The following is a 16,254-nucleotide window of genomic DNA, read 5'->3' on the forward strand; positions in this document are numbered from 1 at the left end:
ACAGTTTGTAACAAAAAATTTTTTATAAACAGCCTTGGACAAACAAGCTGCTCAAGGAAGGTAAACTTAAAGTGCACCTGGAACAAGAATCAGAGCGCTGTTTAGGTTTGCCAACTAGCCCCACAACACATGCTTCTTAGTGCAAATAATAGCACCATTTCAAAGTATGAGCAAGTGGAGAAAGCATTCATTTCAACCAAAAATATTTTTAATATAGAAGTTTTAGTCATATCTCTAATGCAGTAATGATGTGGTATGCATAGTTAAGAGATGTTGTATGAGTTGTGGGAATCAAGAGTGCCCCCTACCAGGCGCCTCGTTCCCCAGATGCCGCGCGCGCGCCGACCGCGTAGCCCGGTCGCGTATAATCACCAGCATTCGCCAAGATGGCTGCCGGGGTGCCTCTTGGTCTGGGCGAGTCAAGCGTGGGCTCCGTCCCATGCTGGCATGTCTAGGCACGCTACGCTGGCGCACTGTGCGGGCCTACATCACAACGCAGCACCATTTCCCTTTGGGCCGCGCCTGACATCCTCCTCTCCTACGAGCTATGTTGCGACCGACGATTCGCTCGTCGCGGCAGATGCTCTCAGGCCTCCACGAGAGGTTGACGCGCTGCTCAGCACTCGGCTTCTTGTTGGTGCGTTCGACTTCGGCCCTTGTGCGGGATTGGTCGTGCCCCTAGGCAAGCATACTTGCTCGGTCTTGCGGAGTTCTTTATACGGCCTGCGGGCCCGTAAGTGTCGAACTGTGCCGCATCTCTTGTTAATAAACCCATTGTTCTTGTTTTCCTGCCTCGTGCATGGTTTTGCGCCGTGTCGGAGAAATTGACGAACCCGGCCGCAGGGTCGTAGCACGCAGTGGCAGTAGAGGACGTCGCATCCCTACACGGCTGCGCTTAGTAGGTAAGCCTAGTGCAAACTTATCTCCACATAACTCTCCGACACGGCGCAGAAACCAAGCACGAGGCAGTGGAGGACGTCGCATTCCTACACGATTGTGCTTGGAGGTAAGCTTAGTGCAAACCTATCTCCACAGAGTTCAGGCTTCCACAAAACAGAAAGCATTCTCTGTTGGCAAAAGTGGTTCATTTCAGCACTTGATAGTGAAAGAAAAAAGCAAACTTTGCATACGCACAAATAATCTAAAAGCTACACTGTTACACTTCATTGCTTTTCCACTGAGCACTTTGCAACAGTGTGGAATTATATAGCTACGGACGAACGACGAAAGCCTGAACTGGGACAAATTGAACATACAACTGAACTTTCAAGGAGTAAGGAAGATGAAAGGTGTCGAGTCGCCTTTGTACAACTACTTTATGCAAAGGAGAGTGCAAAAACTGAAGTCAAAAGACATTGTTAAGTCTATTTGGCTTAAAAGCTTATTCTACTACAAACAAGGCTTGCAATGACTTGATGCATGAAGAACTAAATCGGCTTATTATGCACCACAAAAGATTGTCCGCAAACTTACTACACGTTAGGTCTAGCTTCTATGGTGCAAGGGGAGCCTTTCGTGGGCAGTAAGGGTAGCGGGGGCAGTGTTTCCCTGCATAATAGACATCCACATTGATGAATCCTCTAGTTAGTGGCTCTCATACAACATGTTTTCGTATAATAACCAACCTTGCAGGGAGCACTTCTTCAGGGTTTATTTTGGGCAGATGATCACCAGAAGGTTCTTAACAAACAGAGAATCCTTATTGTGGCACTGCACATATTTCTATGCAGCTTTCTTCACCGTGAGTTCTCGCCCAATGTCCACCTGCAGTGGAGAGATACATTCTAAACGCATCGCTGTGCAGTACAGCACATGTCCCATCATAAAACAATATGTTTCTATTAGTTTCAGAAGGTAGTACGAATACAACCATACCCATAAGCACTATCTCATGTTTTGTCTTTGTAAACTGCCCAACAATAGATATGTGGCTCATGTTGACATGTTGAACAGATGTGTTGACATGTTGAACATGTTGACATTTCGCCAGCCTCTTCATATTTTTTTTCTTGCTGTTTAACAAGTGAAAAAGATGCGACTCTAGACAGCTTGCCGTTTTATTTTTTGTTTTTGTTTTCTTTGACAGGACTCCGTGCAAAACAGAAAACAAGTTGTAACATGTAATTTACTCAAGTGTTAATCAAAGGCCCCCGTAAGAGCTCTACAAAATAAGTTGCCTCTGTTTCATTCGCACAGTCGAAAGATGCTGGCAAAAAAACCCTTTTTGGAATATGCGTCCTTCCTTTCTCCGTGTGGGAGAAATCCTCCGAATCTGGAAAACGCGACGGCAGATTGTAGCATGAACATTTTTACTCACATCAGCTTCTAATGGCACATCTCAGGATTTTTCGTATGCACTTTTGCTGGCATTATTGAATTGCATATTAAGAATTGGACCTCGAGCAAACACTTAAGTACCATTGTAACATAATATCATGCACAAAGCAAAAGAGCGTACAGTGCTGGTGCCGCCGGCAAAAGCGCATTACTGTACTACAAAGTGCTCGACAGACCGGTAATGTGAGCCGATATACTTGACGCTGTGGGTATTTTTCTGCCGCAGGGCAAATAACACCGCCATCGTTGTGGGGCTTTCAGGCATAATGGCGCACCACACATTTTTGTAATCGCGCATGGTGAATTATAAAACCAACTCATGAATATGCCCGCTTCGATTATGGCGAAAAATACTTTGAAGGTGATGAACGGCGGACAGTGCTGAACAGCCGCCCAGGCCAAAAAGCAAATGCATTTCACTGGCAACATATCAAAAGACAAGAGTACGCTTATCTCCCAGTGCCAGGATCCGTCTCTCCATCGTCGTCGATCCGTTTCACCAGATAGGTAGTTACGCGGTGAAAAATCTTTTACATCGCCTACTGGAACAGTCCTAAGTTGTTTATCGTCCTCGTAGCAAATTCTAACATAGATAATCATCTCACAATCTTGAACAACAACAACACGCATGCGGGCAGCAAACTTATTTTTGTGCGCCTCAGCGGAAAAACAGGAAGAAAAAACCGGGGAAAAACTTGTTTGTGGGAACCAAGCCGCACTTGGACTGACCACAGCTGTGTATCTGACAGTTTATTGACGATTGACAAGCATCCGATGCTTCACTATTTGTTACAAACGCAGAAAACTTAGGAACATAGTTTATTAGTTTTAGTTTTATATTGAGTGCTTAATACTATGCCGTTTTAGTCATTGCTTTGTTGGCTGGCTACAGGGCTGAAGCGTGCACGCAGTCACAATATGGCCGTTGAGAAGCGGGGTGTTTTCTGCATGTTTTCTGCCTTTCGCATCCTGTAGTGAAATAAGCCATGTCAGCTTGTTGCTTCGAGGCGTTGCGATGGAGCACCACATGGATTGACGCTGAAGTGTCGTCCAGCCGCTCGGTTCACATGGTCCAGCACATGCTATTTGTAACTATCCGCGTAGCTAGCGTACTGGTCAAATGCACCCTGCGCAGCAAATGTCCCAACTAAGTTCACGACAAACTTAACAGAAAAGTGCAGCATTGGATGGCGGTGCAGAATTGTTGCCGTACACGTTATAGGTGCACAAAATGCCATCAGCGCGGTGGCTGCAATTGCGCTTTGCATAGCCTCCGAGATGGCGGGCGCACGGAGTAAAAACACGCCATGCGCCCGTCATCTCGGAAGCTATGCAAAGCGGCATAGAAACACGCAGTGCACAATAGGCCACGTCTTTATTTTTTGCTTTGTTTTTGTGCGGCTGGGCTTGCATCAGCATCAGCGCTATCAGCAAAGGGGTTTCTTCTGCATTCGACAGATAGCGCTTTGCCGCAAAAGGTGCGACATTGAAATTTTGATTGATATCTTCCGCGCTTGCGCTGCTTGCAGCTGTTTAGCGTGGTAACGAAACTATATTTTGACCTTTATTTGCATTATTTTGGAATATAATGGCTCCATTTAATGTTGTTTCGATTGTCAACGGTGATGGCTATCATACCGAAATAAAATGAACAGATACATTTAAAAAGCTCTTTTTTCTTATTTTTTAAGGACCAAGGTGGGGGGTGGGTACATTATGCAAATGGATAAATATGTTCATTACACAAGTGAATACAGTATCACCACCTTGCGAATGCAGCTCTCGATCACATCAGTACACAAAACTGTGATGCACCGTCTGCACCAAGAAGTCCTTTCTAACAAAAAACTGGACAGCATGCGCCATGGCCAAGTACACACGGGCAGCTGCCGAGTAACAGTCCGCTGGTGCAAACGCGGCAGAACATAAATAGCATTGGCAAGAGAATAATGTCATTATTTTTTCTCTTGACTGCATTATGGTGGCATCAGGGAATTAAAAGGTTTCTATGGGGTCTCTTTTGATGGTTTCAATACCATCAAAATTCAATCATTAAATTACTGTAAGATGCATTTGCAGCCATATTCGCTGTTGATATTTTGCAGATGATATATGTATATTCACGAGAATCGATCCCACAAGTAATCTCGGCCACGAAATTTTGTGTGAGTAACCCTTTAAGGGGGACGCGGCATTTGAAAACGAAAAAATCGCGAAAAGGTTAATTTTCGGAAAACCACGTATTCAGGCAGCACGTGTCATAAACTACCTTTTCTGTAAACATCAATGTCTATCAATGTCGTGACTCATCGTGAAACGGTTTCAAATAATGTTTACAACAAGCCGCCGCAGCCCTCGAGCGATACGGGAGCGCTCAAATCAGCCCAACTTGGCGCGACTGCAGTTTCTGGACAGCTTGACGGAGCTCTGCAATTTTGGTGTTGTTTTGTTTATGAATTCTTGCACTTTTTTTTCCTGCCACCGGCGGCGACGGTGGCAGCAGCACAGGAGAGGAGCAATCTGCTCATGAATGTAGGGCTCGCGAGAGCCTTGAAGTTTCCCGCAGCAGAGGCGCGCCGCCGGTATTGGGTGATGCGTGCGCTCCTCAGAGACGAGATAGACACTGCGACTGCAATTGGCTGCTGCACGCAATGACGTAGTATTCTTGCACATAATACGGCTCTCCGTCGACTGCTGCTCCTCCGTCCCCGGCATTTTCTTAGTGTTCCGCTCGCTATCGTCTTTCATTGCAGCCACTCACAAACTCTCCGCGTTTCAATTGCTTTACAGCGAAAGCTGTTATGAAATCACAACTCGGGTCACGCGCCATTGTAGTTGTCCGCCGCCCCTGCTGGTGTCCGTAACCACATTGCGCGAATGTAGAAAAAAACCTAGCACTAATGACACAGTGGGGCTCGAACCCGGGTCTCCTGGGTGTCAGCCCAGTATTCTATTGCTGAGCCACTCCGGTGCTTGGGACTTCTCGGCAAACTTGCCTTAGGCAGGCTTGATGTCGGGAAAGTTATCGCGTTAATACGACTTATAAAACGTTTTAAAACAGTGAAAGAACAACCAGTCCTCGCACAATGCGAATAGTCTAACGAGTGGGCCGTCCAATGCTCCAAATTATCACAAAAGCTTGTTCTTGTTTCTCTATTGACTGTGGTCATACCCACTTCAGCCATAGTTCCTCATCGTCGTCGGCTACTGCATGAACCATTGGCACAATACTCCTTGCAAGTGTTTAGCAAATACCACACTTCTCAAAAGCATGACGAAAAATAGCATAGCGAATGCCGGCATACTACCGAAAAAATTGTATTAATAAAACCGTAGTGGGTATCAAGCAAGTGTGCTTGCAGTAGTTACCCAAAGAGTGTTATGAAAAGGCTCTGAAAGGCCGCTCTTCTAGCTTTCGTTGTGACTGTGCTGCGCCTTACACGCAGGCTTGGCGTTTTTCACAAAACTATTTGCAAACGTCTTCATGAGACGATTTTCAACTGCCTTTACGAGGCCGTCATTGCATATACTCACAATGCGTTCAATGAAAAAGGAGACGCAACAAGTCTTCGGTGCAAAGAAGCGATCTATGAAGGTTGTCCGTATGACAAGGCTCTCCGCTCGCACGTGCGCCGACAAGTGATCGCGCTGACAGCACATGTGGAGTAGCTTCTTCATCTACGCAAGAGTGTGGTTGCATTGACGTGCCTAGACATGGGACTCGTGCTCCACCAGTGCAAAAATTTTACATCGCAAGTGTGCCTGGTGTCTTGTGCTCATCGACAGGGGCTTCCACATCCTCTCTTTCATCGGCCTCTGGGAGTGCAGTCCTGTTGTCAACTGTGCACTTACGAACATGTTTTCTGACGTGTGAAGAGAAAAAGACGGCAGATCAACAACGCGCTGCTGTTCAAAGAGAACTCGGCGCTATGCTAGCGACAGAGTAGAAATTTCAGGCAATGGAGCACGATCGATTGAGCGCGACTTGGCCATTCAACAGACAGCCAAGAAAGATTCACTGCTCTTGAAAAAGGCTAAGAAGAGATCCTTGGAGAAGATGGAAAGGCGGCAACGAAAGAGGGTGCCGAAGGACACCTCCGGTTATGCTGCAGGGTTGTTTTAGATTTGCATATGTGCGTGAACCTTTGAAATGTCGTTTTATAAAAATGACTTTTTTTGACTAATGAGGCTGCTTGTTCCAGCCATATCTAGGAAACCGCTCATCCTATTTTCATAATTATTTTTTTTGTTATGTATGTGAATAACTCATGGAGGTGGAAATGTTGTATGCCCATGTGCTCAGATTTGGGTGCACGTTAAAGAACACCAGGTGGTCGAAATTTCACGAGTCCTCCACTACAGCGTATCTCAAAATCATATGGTAGTTTTGGGATGTTAAACTGGACATATTTATAAATAAATGAATAAAATTCTGAGGGGGAGACAAGCCCATTTTTTCAATATATTGTGTCTATTATGTATGATACCTAATCAAAACTTGATTAATAATATCCCCATCATCAACACTAAATTTGATGGTTTGCTAAAGCTTTTCAGTAAGGAAAGTAAAACAAAGAGCCCTGTTACCCCCTGAGGTATCAATCTGAGAATCATTCTTGTTAGTTTAACATTTCCAGCATCTTTTGAAAGTTCTCCAGGCCTGGAATAAGAGAACCGTGTGCCCCATCATAACACACTGCCGTAACTGGAGAACCAGTGAACATAACTTCATGAAATTTTGTAGCCGTTTTAATTCTTTTGCTATTAGTCTATCCTGAAAATTTCATTGAGATATCTCAATAAACAAAAAAGTCACAGATTTGTCGCAAAGGCGAAGCAATGAACGTGATAGCAACAAACAGGAAGGTCATGCGCAGAATGGCTAGCAGATCGAAATGTGCCCCGCGTTTCACGCACAAATGACGCACGAAAGGTACTCACTGGTACAGATGAACGCGAATAAGCGTTTCAGTTGTTACGTCGCTGTGTCTGCAAAGCGTGCCCTTTTCGGAAACGGAGGCTGTGCAACGATTTCAGTGACCTTTGTGTGCCTGGTAACTACAACAGAATCGTTCCAAAGAATCCCAAAGGCTATCCAAGACGTACGATTCTCCCCACCGCATGATAAGGGTGGGTGATCGAGCGTACACTCCTTTATTCTCTATGCGGGCCAAAGTACGTGTGAGAGGATGAAAGCCATCGCGCGCTCACGGCGCCATCTTACTGATAATGCTGAAAACACGATAGTCCCCCCCCCCCCCCCCTCGAGATGCCCGCCGACAGCGGTAAGTGGTAGATATGAATACCTTGCCGTTTTCACGTTGAAGAAGGTACCTCTCGGCGGATCAGTGGTTAACGCCTCGCATTCATGACGTGGACGTCCCATGTTCGATTCCACGCGCCAGAGTCTTTTTTGTGGGATTTTTTTCTTTCTTGCGTTTTCATATATATACACATACGGTGCATGACATCGACGCCGGTGGGGAAATCCAGCCGAGAGTGTCCACATACTTGCTATCACAATAAAAGAGTTGGTATTTGATGGTAGCCTCCCCCCTTAAGCTACCCGAGAGTGTGTGACAATAATAAATAGAGTTATTGTTTATTTATTTATTTATTTATTTATTAGAATACCCTCAGGGCCCGTAGGGCATTACAGAGGGGGTGGGTACAACATATATAACACACAAGAAAAAAAGACAAAATAAAGAAACAAGTATCAGATGCGCAAATCAGGAAGGCAACATAAGTCAACTAAAAATGTATAAGAATTCAAGCACATACAAGACAAAGATAGATAGTGGAAACTGCGTATAGTTACAAGCATTGCTGAGAAATTGCAGTCTTGAATAACAAAGGGTCTGTTATTGATACAACGGAAGAGGGAAGGTGGTTCCAATCGGCGGCTGTTTTCGGTAAGAAGGCTGCTGAAAAGAATTTGGTGCGGCAAAACGGAATGGCAACCTTATGCTGATGATCAATGCGCGACGAGTGGTATGACGGTTGTGAAATGAGCTCTCGCTTCATTGATGGATTGTGAAAAAATATCTTATGAAAAAAATGCAGTCGCGCCAGTTTCCTCCGGACAGTTAAATTGGGTAGGTCAAGGTTAGATTTCATTTCTGATATGCTAGCAGTACGGGAATAATTAGAACAAATGAACCGAACTGAGCGGTTCTGAACAGATTCTAACGCGTTAATTAAATTTTGCTGCACGGGATCCCATATAGCGGACGCGTACTCAAGCTTTGGGCGAATTAGTGATCGGTATAATAGAATTTTGAGGGACAGCGGAGCGCGAGAAAAGTTGCGGCGTAAGTATCCCAGCGTTCGGTTAGCGTTATTACAGATGTAGGTAACATGCGTGTGCCAGGATAGATTGTTGGTAATGTAAACGCCGAGGTACTTATATGAAGAGACATGCTGGAGGGGAACGGCGTGAATTCTGTAGGTACAGGGGGGAGAAATAGATCGCCGTGTTATTGACATGCATTTAGATTTGTTAGAGTTGAGAGTCATAAGCCATTTATTGCACCAGGTTGAGACAGTGTCAAGGCCTGACTGTAGAAATTGGTTATCATATTCATTGTTTATTTCGCGGTAAATTACACAATCATCTGCAAATAACCTTATAGTGGAGTTAATGCTGTCTGGGAGATCATTAATATATATAAGAAAGAGCAAAGGGCCTAATACGGAACCTTGGGGTACGCCGGATGTTACTTTAGAAAGAGGTGAGTTATAGCCATTAGTTGTTACAAACTGAGTGCGATTAGTCAGAAAGCATTCAATCCATTTAAGAATGTTCGGGTCAATGTTTAAGGCACTAATTTTCAGGAGGAGTAATTGGTGAGGTACTTTATCGAAAGCTTTTTGAAAGTCAAGAAAAATGCAATGCACAAGTGAGCCGCGATCTAAAGCCGATCCTATGTCATTAGTAAAATAAAGAAGTTGGGTTTCACATGAGTAACTTTTTCGGAATCCGTGCTGGTAGGGAGTAAAAAAAGAATTTGATTCTAGGAATGAGACAAGGTTGGAGTAAATTATATGTTCTAACATTTTACAAGGAACACTGGTTAGGGAAATTGGTCTGTAATTGAGAGGAGACTGTGTGTTACCAGATTTGTGCAGAGGGACCACCTTCCCCACCTTCCAGTCAAGCGGCAAAGTGGAGGTCTGAATAGATTGCGAAAAGATTAAGGACAAGTAAATTGATGAATACAATGCAGTGTTTTTTAGAAACTTTGAGTTGATTTCATCTACGCCACAAGAAGAGGATAACTTAAGCTTGTGAATTAAATTTTGCACTCCAACGGCATCAACGGTAACAGGATACATGGGTAAAAAATCACGACTAGGCATTTGCGGCAACGCAGAAGCAGAACAACTTGAAAAAGAAGTAACAAAAAAATCATTTAATGCAATGCAACACTCTTCACAGCGAACTGGCTGCCCATCTGAGTTCGTAAGCGAAATGTTTATCTTTTCCCTAGGTTTAACAGTTTTCCAAAACTTAGAAGGGTTGGTTACAAGAATTGAAGGAAGGGTATCATTAAGAAAAACGCGCTTGGCTTCCTTGATAGCTGCTCTGTATTCGGAAAGGACAGATTTGTACACGTGCCAACGGGCTAACGAATTAGTCTGCTTTGCCTGACGGAACAACCGTTTCTTTTTATTCTGCAATTTTTTTAAGTCACTTGAGAACCAAGGGGGGCGTTGGCGACCCTTGATAACGTATGTGGGAATGTATCGCGTGATTAAAGATTCAACTTTCATTTTGAACAAGTTTCAGTTTTGTTGAACGCTGCGATCAAAGAAGCCATCAGCAAAGCTCTCAAAATTCGATTCGAGTTCACTGTTGATTGAGTCATAATTGCCGCGTGAGTAGTCTCTTATTGTTTTGCAATTGTTTGACCGACGCCTTAAAGAACTTGTTAGATTGAAGTGCACGAAACAATGGTCACTTATGCCTGGGATATATGAAATAGAATGGACAAGGTCAGGTACAGTGGTGAGAATCAGATCAAGAACATTTGATGAATTGGGGCCCATTCTTGTTGGTTGCGTTACGAGTTGGGTAAGGTTAAAGTCTTCGCACAGTTCCACGAAATGTAAACTGTCGGCTGAAAGTGAGCTTAATGAACAGGAAGGAAGTGACCAGTTTATTTTCGAGTAGTTAAAATCGCCTAGAATAAAAACAGGTGTATGCGGGTGCCTTTTGACAATATCATTCAAAGCATCATGCAGTTGCTCGCAAAACTCTGGCGTCGCACTCGGAGGGCGGTAACAGCCACAAAATATGACATTTTGATAGTTGACATGGAGGGAAACACAGACAAATTCTAAAGGTGATGCTATTACTATATGGCTAGAAACTATATAATCAGCTACGGCTATAAGTACACCACCTCCTGGCGATTCTTCTCTATCACATCTGTAAATGGTATAATTATTTTCACAATCGAACAGCTCTACACTTGCAATGTTAGGGGTAAGCCAGGTTTCCGTTAACACTACAACATCGGCGGCGCAGTCATCAAAAATTGAAGATAATGCATCCCGTTTGTTAAGAACACTTCGTACGTTAAAATATAAAACTGAGTAATTACGATAAGTAGCCGAGGGGTGAACTTTGTTAGGATAAGAGCGTATCTTCGTCGGCATGCGTAGCGGAGGACGAAGCTTCTGATGAGTTCTGCGCATTTGTATGCAGCTCACAAACGCTGTCGGTCACCGGAGAGTACACAAAGCACTTTTTGTTGATGTAAAGCTTATTGTATTTGACGGTATACTTCTCGCCACTCGCCCTGCCGAATTCAAAAAGCTTCTTGCGCACGTTTCTTGTTGCGCGGCAGAAATCCTCGCTGATTGACACATGATTGTTCTGGCGACTATGGATATACAGAGCTATGAACATCTCTAGAAACTAGGCTTGTGCGAATATTCAATTGCTTCGAATATTCGAATGAATGTTGCAGTATTCAAATTCGCTTTAAGTTGAATCTTAATTGTTGAAAATTTAAAATATTTGAAAACATTCAGTAAAACTTCGTTGATTTGAAATCACTAGGGCGCGATAAACCTTCAAATTAGGCGGGTTTTCGAGCGAACACAACACAAAAAAAAGTGGGATGCAAGGAACTTGCAATTATTCGAAGAAGTAAACAGGGCTGAAGGTTTCTGTGCTGGCTAGCTCACAGCCCCAAGGGTTATGCTTTCTCGCAATGGTGGTGTCAGTTTTGCCGCAAACACGGAGGAATGGCAGGCATTGCTGCTCCCACCGGAAAAAAATAGAAAAAAAGAAGAATGCTGTCGTGATCAATTGAAATGTGCGCCTTCAGAAAACTACGTGCTTTACTGCAACACAATAGTCGCACGCAGCAGCAGGTCCTTGGCTTCTTGCTCGGTCAGCACGTCATGATGTCATTTGCCCATTCTTTCTGGTAAAATGAAGAAATTCATAATGGCCAGTGTGGTGAAACTCGCAATACCTTTTGCCTGGAAAGCATGATCATTGAAGCTTTTAAACTTTGTTTTTAAAGTAGGTGTTACAGCCAAGAACTCTGCCAGCACTGCAAGTACAGAATTCGCTGGAGCTGTTGGCAATCGGAGGTTCACACACATTCGGAGTTCCGCCAAACTGTCCTTACTAAATTTTTTTACCATATCAGATAGAAACAATGGGTAAATCATGATGTGCTGACGTTGCGAGAAACATGCGATATACTTCCTGTGCGTCATCGCTGTGTGTTTTCCGCAAGCACACGTTTCGGTTGACCACAAGAGTCGGTTTCTTTCTTTTATTTGTTTTTTTGTGCTGGAAGTAGCAAAGCTGGGGTGCTTCTGCTGCCACTCATTATTATCGCTACATTGCATTGCCTTGTCGCTCTTAAGGCCGTCATTTCCGGAAATTTACAGCGGCTAAACCGGGATCGAGAATTGGCACGTGGCACTCAACGTTTTGTAATTAGCCAGACTGGTGCTGACTGTCGCTTTAAATTAACCGTGCAGACTTACATAGCAATACGGGACCGCAAAAATATTTTGAATTATGCAGGATGTTTAAATAACCAAGTTTTGGTTAATGATGTTTTACTGTATATTAGTTCACGTGTATTCACCTAGATTTAGAAAAGCAAAGGCATAAACTGATACGCAAGAAACAAAATGACAGTGGCATGGAGCCCCTATCTTAATTGAAAAGAAATATTGTGCAGGTTAGTTAGGTCATGATAAATATGCCCGTTTTTTTTATATGTCATATACACTATTCGAATTCGATTAGAAATTTTTCAACCAAAATCACTGTTCGCTTTGTATTCGCTTCGAACCTAAAATAAAAACTATTCACACAAGCCTACTAAAAACCTTCCTTCTGTTGAACCCGGAACATATTTGTGTTTTTGTCTAAGCACACAATCTCAAGATCAAACGCTTATTTTTGCGCCTTTGTAACACCGGACACTTTTTAAAGAGATCAGCGGTGATCGGTGATCAAAATTGGTCGCGATCCGAAGTGTTTGCATGGCTGAGAAAAAATAAGATGTACTGATGTGATGACGTCAACTGCGGCGGCAGGGTCACGCAAACAATTGTAGTTTTTTCACGAGTAAGCTATTCATAAATCAAACTTCCAAGTTTGATTCATGACCCACAGTTCATGTTCTCACCCAAAAGATAAATTAGCTAAAATGTGGCGATATTCGTTAGCGGCAGAAAGACAGGCGATGGGTCATTTGCTCGCACAGCAAAGATGAGAGCCCATTCGCCGGCGTCGCTTTCAAAGAAATCAAATGTAACGACAACAAAACGAGGACACCACGACGTACAGTGTGCGGCGATTCATGTTAAGAGCGGCTACTTTGTGTCTTGTGTTGTTTCGGACAGTATACATCATTGATATCACTCAAACTATAAAGTAAACACTTTTGCGGTGGATTTCCAATATTAGCTTTTACGTTTTGCTACCCATTTCAAGAGTCAGTACGCTTATCTGCCGCGGGAGGAAGATGGCAGTGACTGATGTGTTCCCGGTAATCGGGAGCCTTCAACTAATCTAACGTCTGAGTATCGCCTCTGTGCCATTAGTCTGCACTGAGATTTACATTGCCTTTGATGAAGTGGGCAGAACAAACCTATGTGCTCCTAGTGGGAATACTGTTTTCTTGCGTGATCGCTGTAATGCAGGCGCTCTTTCTATCATCATCGGTCGGAAAACAATGCTTTGGCTAACATATAAGATTAATTCAGTCATGTAGACTGCATCCTGGCTTGACACAACTTTGCTCCAGTTGCCAGCGCTTCATGGAAATAATTTTATCAGCATACAACATCGGAACACAAGCAGCCGCGGCTAGCAACAAATGCTAAAACCACGCAAAAACAAGCAAAACCGGCAGTTTCTAAGGGTGGTTTTCCGGTGAACAAACAGTGTTGCCAGTGACTGGCAGGCTCTGGCCAAACCATCTATAGGGCCTTGAAAGTTCCTGAATATCCTTGAATTTTCTTTTTTTAAACCTGTGCGAACCCAGAATCGACAGCGATGCAAGTCGCTGGGGATTCGTGGCACATAATGGCAACCATCTTAAACATGGATGCATGCACAACAACCAGATCAAAAAAAGAACACCGAGCGAGAGATCTGGTGTTAGCATGCAAACAGCTTATGTCAAAAAGGCTTTCTGTGGGATCCAGTGGTCAACACTTGTTTGCATGCAGGTTCTGCACAGCTACTGTGGCGTGAAACTGCTGCCACTGCCGGAAGACTGCAAGGAACTCACTGGGGAACTGCTCACAGACTCCTTGGCGACCTTTGAGAGGTACGCAGGAGTGCTTTTATGTCATTTGCTTTTTCAAATCTAGAAGAAATGTAGTGCTCAGGACTGACACTACATTTTACTGCATTATGCTTTGCTATTGCATAACTTTTTTTTTTACGAAATAACTGGGGTGGAAGTGCTGTGCCAATTTGACCTGTTGCTCCGGGCTGTGCATAAATGACATTATCATCATCAGCCTGACTACGTCTACTGCAGGACAAAGGCCTCTCCCATGTTCCGCCAGTTAACCCGGTCCTGTGCTTGCTGCTGCCAATTTATACCCGCAAACTTCTTAATCTCATCTGCCCACCTAACCTTCTGTCTCCCCCTAACCCGCTTCCCTTCTCTGGGAATCCAGTTAGTTACCCTTAATGACCAGCGGTTATCCTGTCTACGCGCTACATGCCCGGCCCATGTCCATTTCCTCTTCTTTATTTCAACTATGATATCCTTAACTCCCGTTTGTCCCCTAATTCACTCTGCTCTCTTCTTGTCTCTTAAGGTTACACCTACCATTTTTCTTTCCATTGCTCGCTGTGTCGTCCTCAATTTAAGCTGAACCCTCTTTGTAAGTCTCCAGGTTTCTGCTTCGTAGCTAAGTACCGGCAAGATACAGCTGTTATACACCTTCCTCTTGAGGGATAGTGGCAATCTACCTGTCATAATTTGAGAGTGCTTGCCGAATGTGCTCCACCCCATTCTTATTCTTCTAGTTACTTCAATCTCCTGGTTCGGCTCTGCGGTTATTACCTGCCCTAAGTAGACATAGTCTTTTACAACTTCAAGTGCACAATTACCATAAATGACAATTTCCACGATAATTGTCGATTGGACGTGTAAACTGCCAAATCTTGCCGATTATTATCATCAACCAAGCAACACTGAGCATTGGCTACACAAAAGACACGGCCGCATCCATAGCTAGTGTAGTTTGATCACATGTTCGATCATTATTACGATTACGTTGTAATTCGGTTCGTTCATGGGGTTTGCTAAAGTGGTAGTCTCATTACTGTTATGGCCGTGGTTTCCCCCCCCACCCCGCAGAAGTGGTGACACCAACGTGAGTGAGTGTGGAATTATCTGGTAATTCAGTGAAACCTCGATAGTTTCTACCAGCAGGGAAGGTGGCATGATTGACGCAGTGGCGATGCCAAGGAGCATATCGAAACTATTACAGCGTCCATGATACGCGCTGCTCCCTGGGCTGCTCTGTAACACTAAAGTCGGCTTCCACCCATGAAATACGCCTGAGAGGTGTCGTTCTTAGTGGCAAAGCCATCTTTCTGGTTTTTGGCCTTAGCCATGGAAAGATTTCCTTTAGCTTACCTATCTCTCGAACTGTGCCCCTCAACCATCTCATACATTTTAACTTAATAGACTTACGCTCTACATCTACCATGAGCATGCAATCTAATCTTGTTTTGTTATGAGTGAGTCATTAAATTTATTGCAATTTTATGGTTTAGTAGTTATTAAGTCTCCTATGTTAATGTCTACAAATTGTCTATATAGGCCATCAGAAACCTGAAAATTCTTTTTTGCTTTCATATGTTCTATTTCTCAAAGGTAACTGGGGCGGCATTGTGGAAACGTGGTAGCGCAACTGTTGCATCACCAGTGCCCATCAATACCATCATGTGTACCAACATGAAGCTCTTGCAGGGACACGATCCACAAACAGTAGCTGCGCTGAGCATTGCAGTCAGTGTTGCTTCGTTTTAGACTTTTCCAATGAAGTAGTGACGACAGCATAGTCATGCCTTTTGTTTCTACGCTATAGTTCCTCACACTTCCTCTTTGGTGCCAGGGTAGAAAAGAAAAAGGAGGCAACAAGCTAAGAACATTGACACACAAGTTATTTTGATGGGCCTAGTTTAAACTGTGTGCAATACTCGGCGAAGATCACGCCTTAGTGTTCGAAAACATTCATCATCATTTGTAGTAGATCGTTTTGCTAAGATGGCGTGCAGGGCGTGAACATTCAAGATTATTCCAGAGCTATACGACCACGAGTGACAAGGCTGGAAAGTTCAACGTGTGATGTATGAAATACGGCGCATCCAAACGATGGCCAGTTGATTGACGGCCAACTCTC

The 16,254-nt window shown here is 43.9% G+C and overlaps 1 protein-coding gene across 2 annotated transcripts in view; it reads left to right on the plus strand.

The window, feature by feature from the left end:
• The window catches only part of LOC119168498 (general transcription factor 3C polypeptide 3), a 223,399-nt gene that overhangs the window by 96,405 nt on the left and 110,740 nt on the right, over positions 1-16,254 (plus strand). For both annotated transcript variants that reach the window (XM_037419903.2, XM_037419907.2), the window contains exon 10: positions 14,056-14,156. In XM_037419903.2, coding sequence (XP_037275800.2) covers positions 14,056-14,156 — 101 coding nt within the window. The remainder of the gene's footprint in view (positions 1-14,055; positions 14,157-16,254) is intronic.

The sequence above is a fragment of the Rhipicephalus microplus genome, chromosome 3 (genome assembly GCF_043290135.1).
Source record: "Rhipicephalus microplus isolate Deutch F79 chromosome 3, USDA_Rmic, whole genome shotgun sequence".
In the NCBI taxonomy this organism is placed as follows: Eukaryota; Metazoa; Arthropoda; class Arachnida; order Ixodida; family Ixodidae; genus Rhipicephalus; species Rhipicephalus microplus.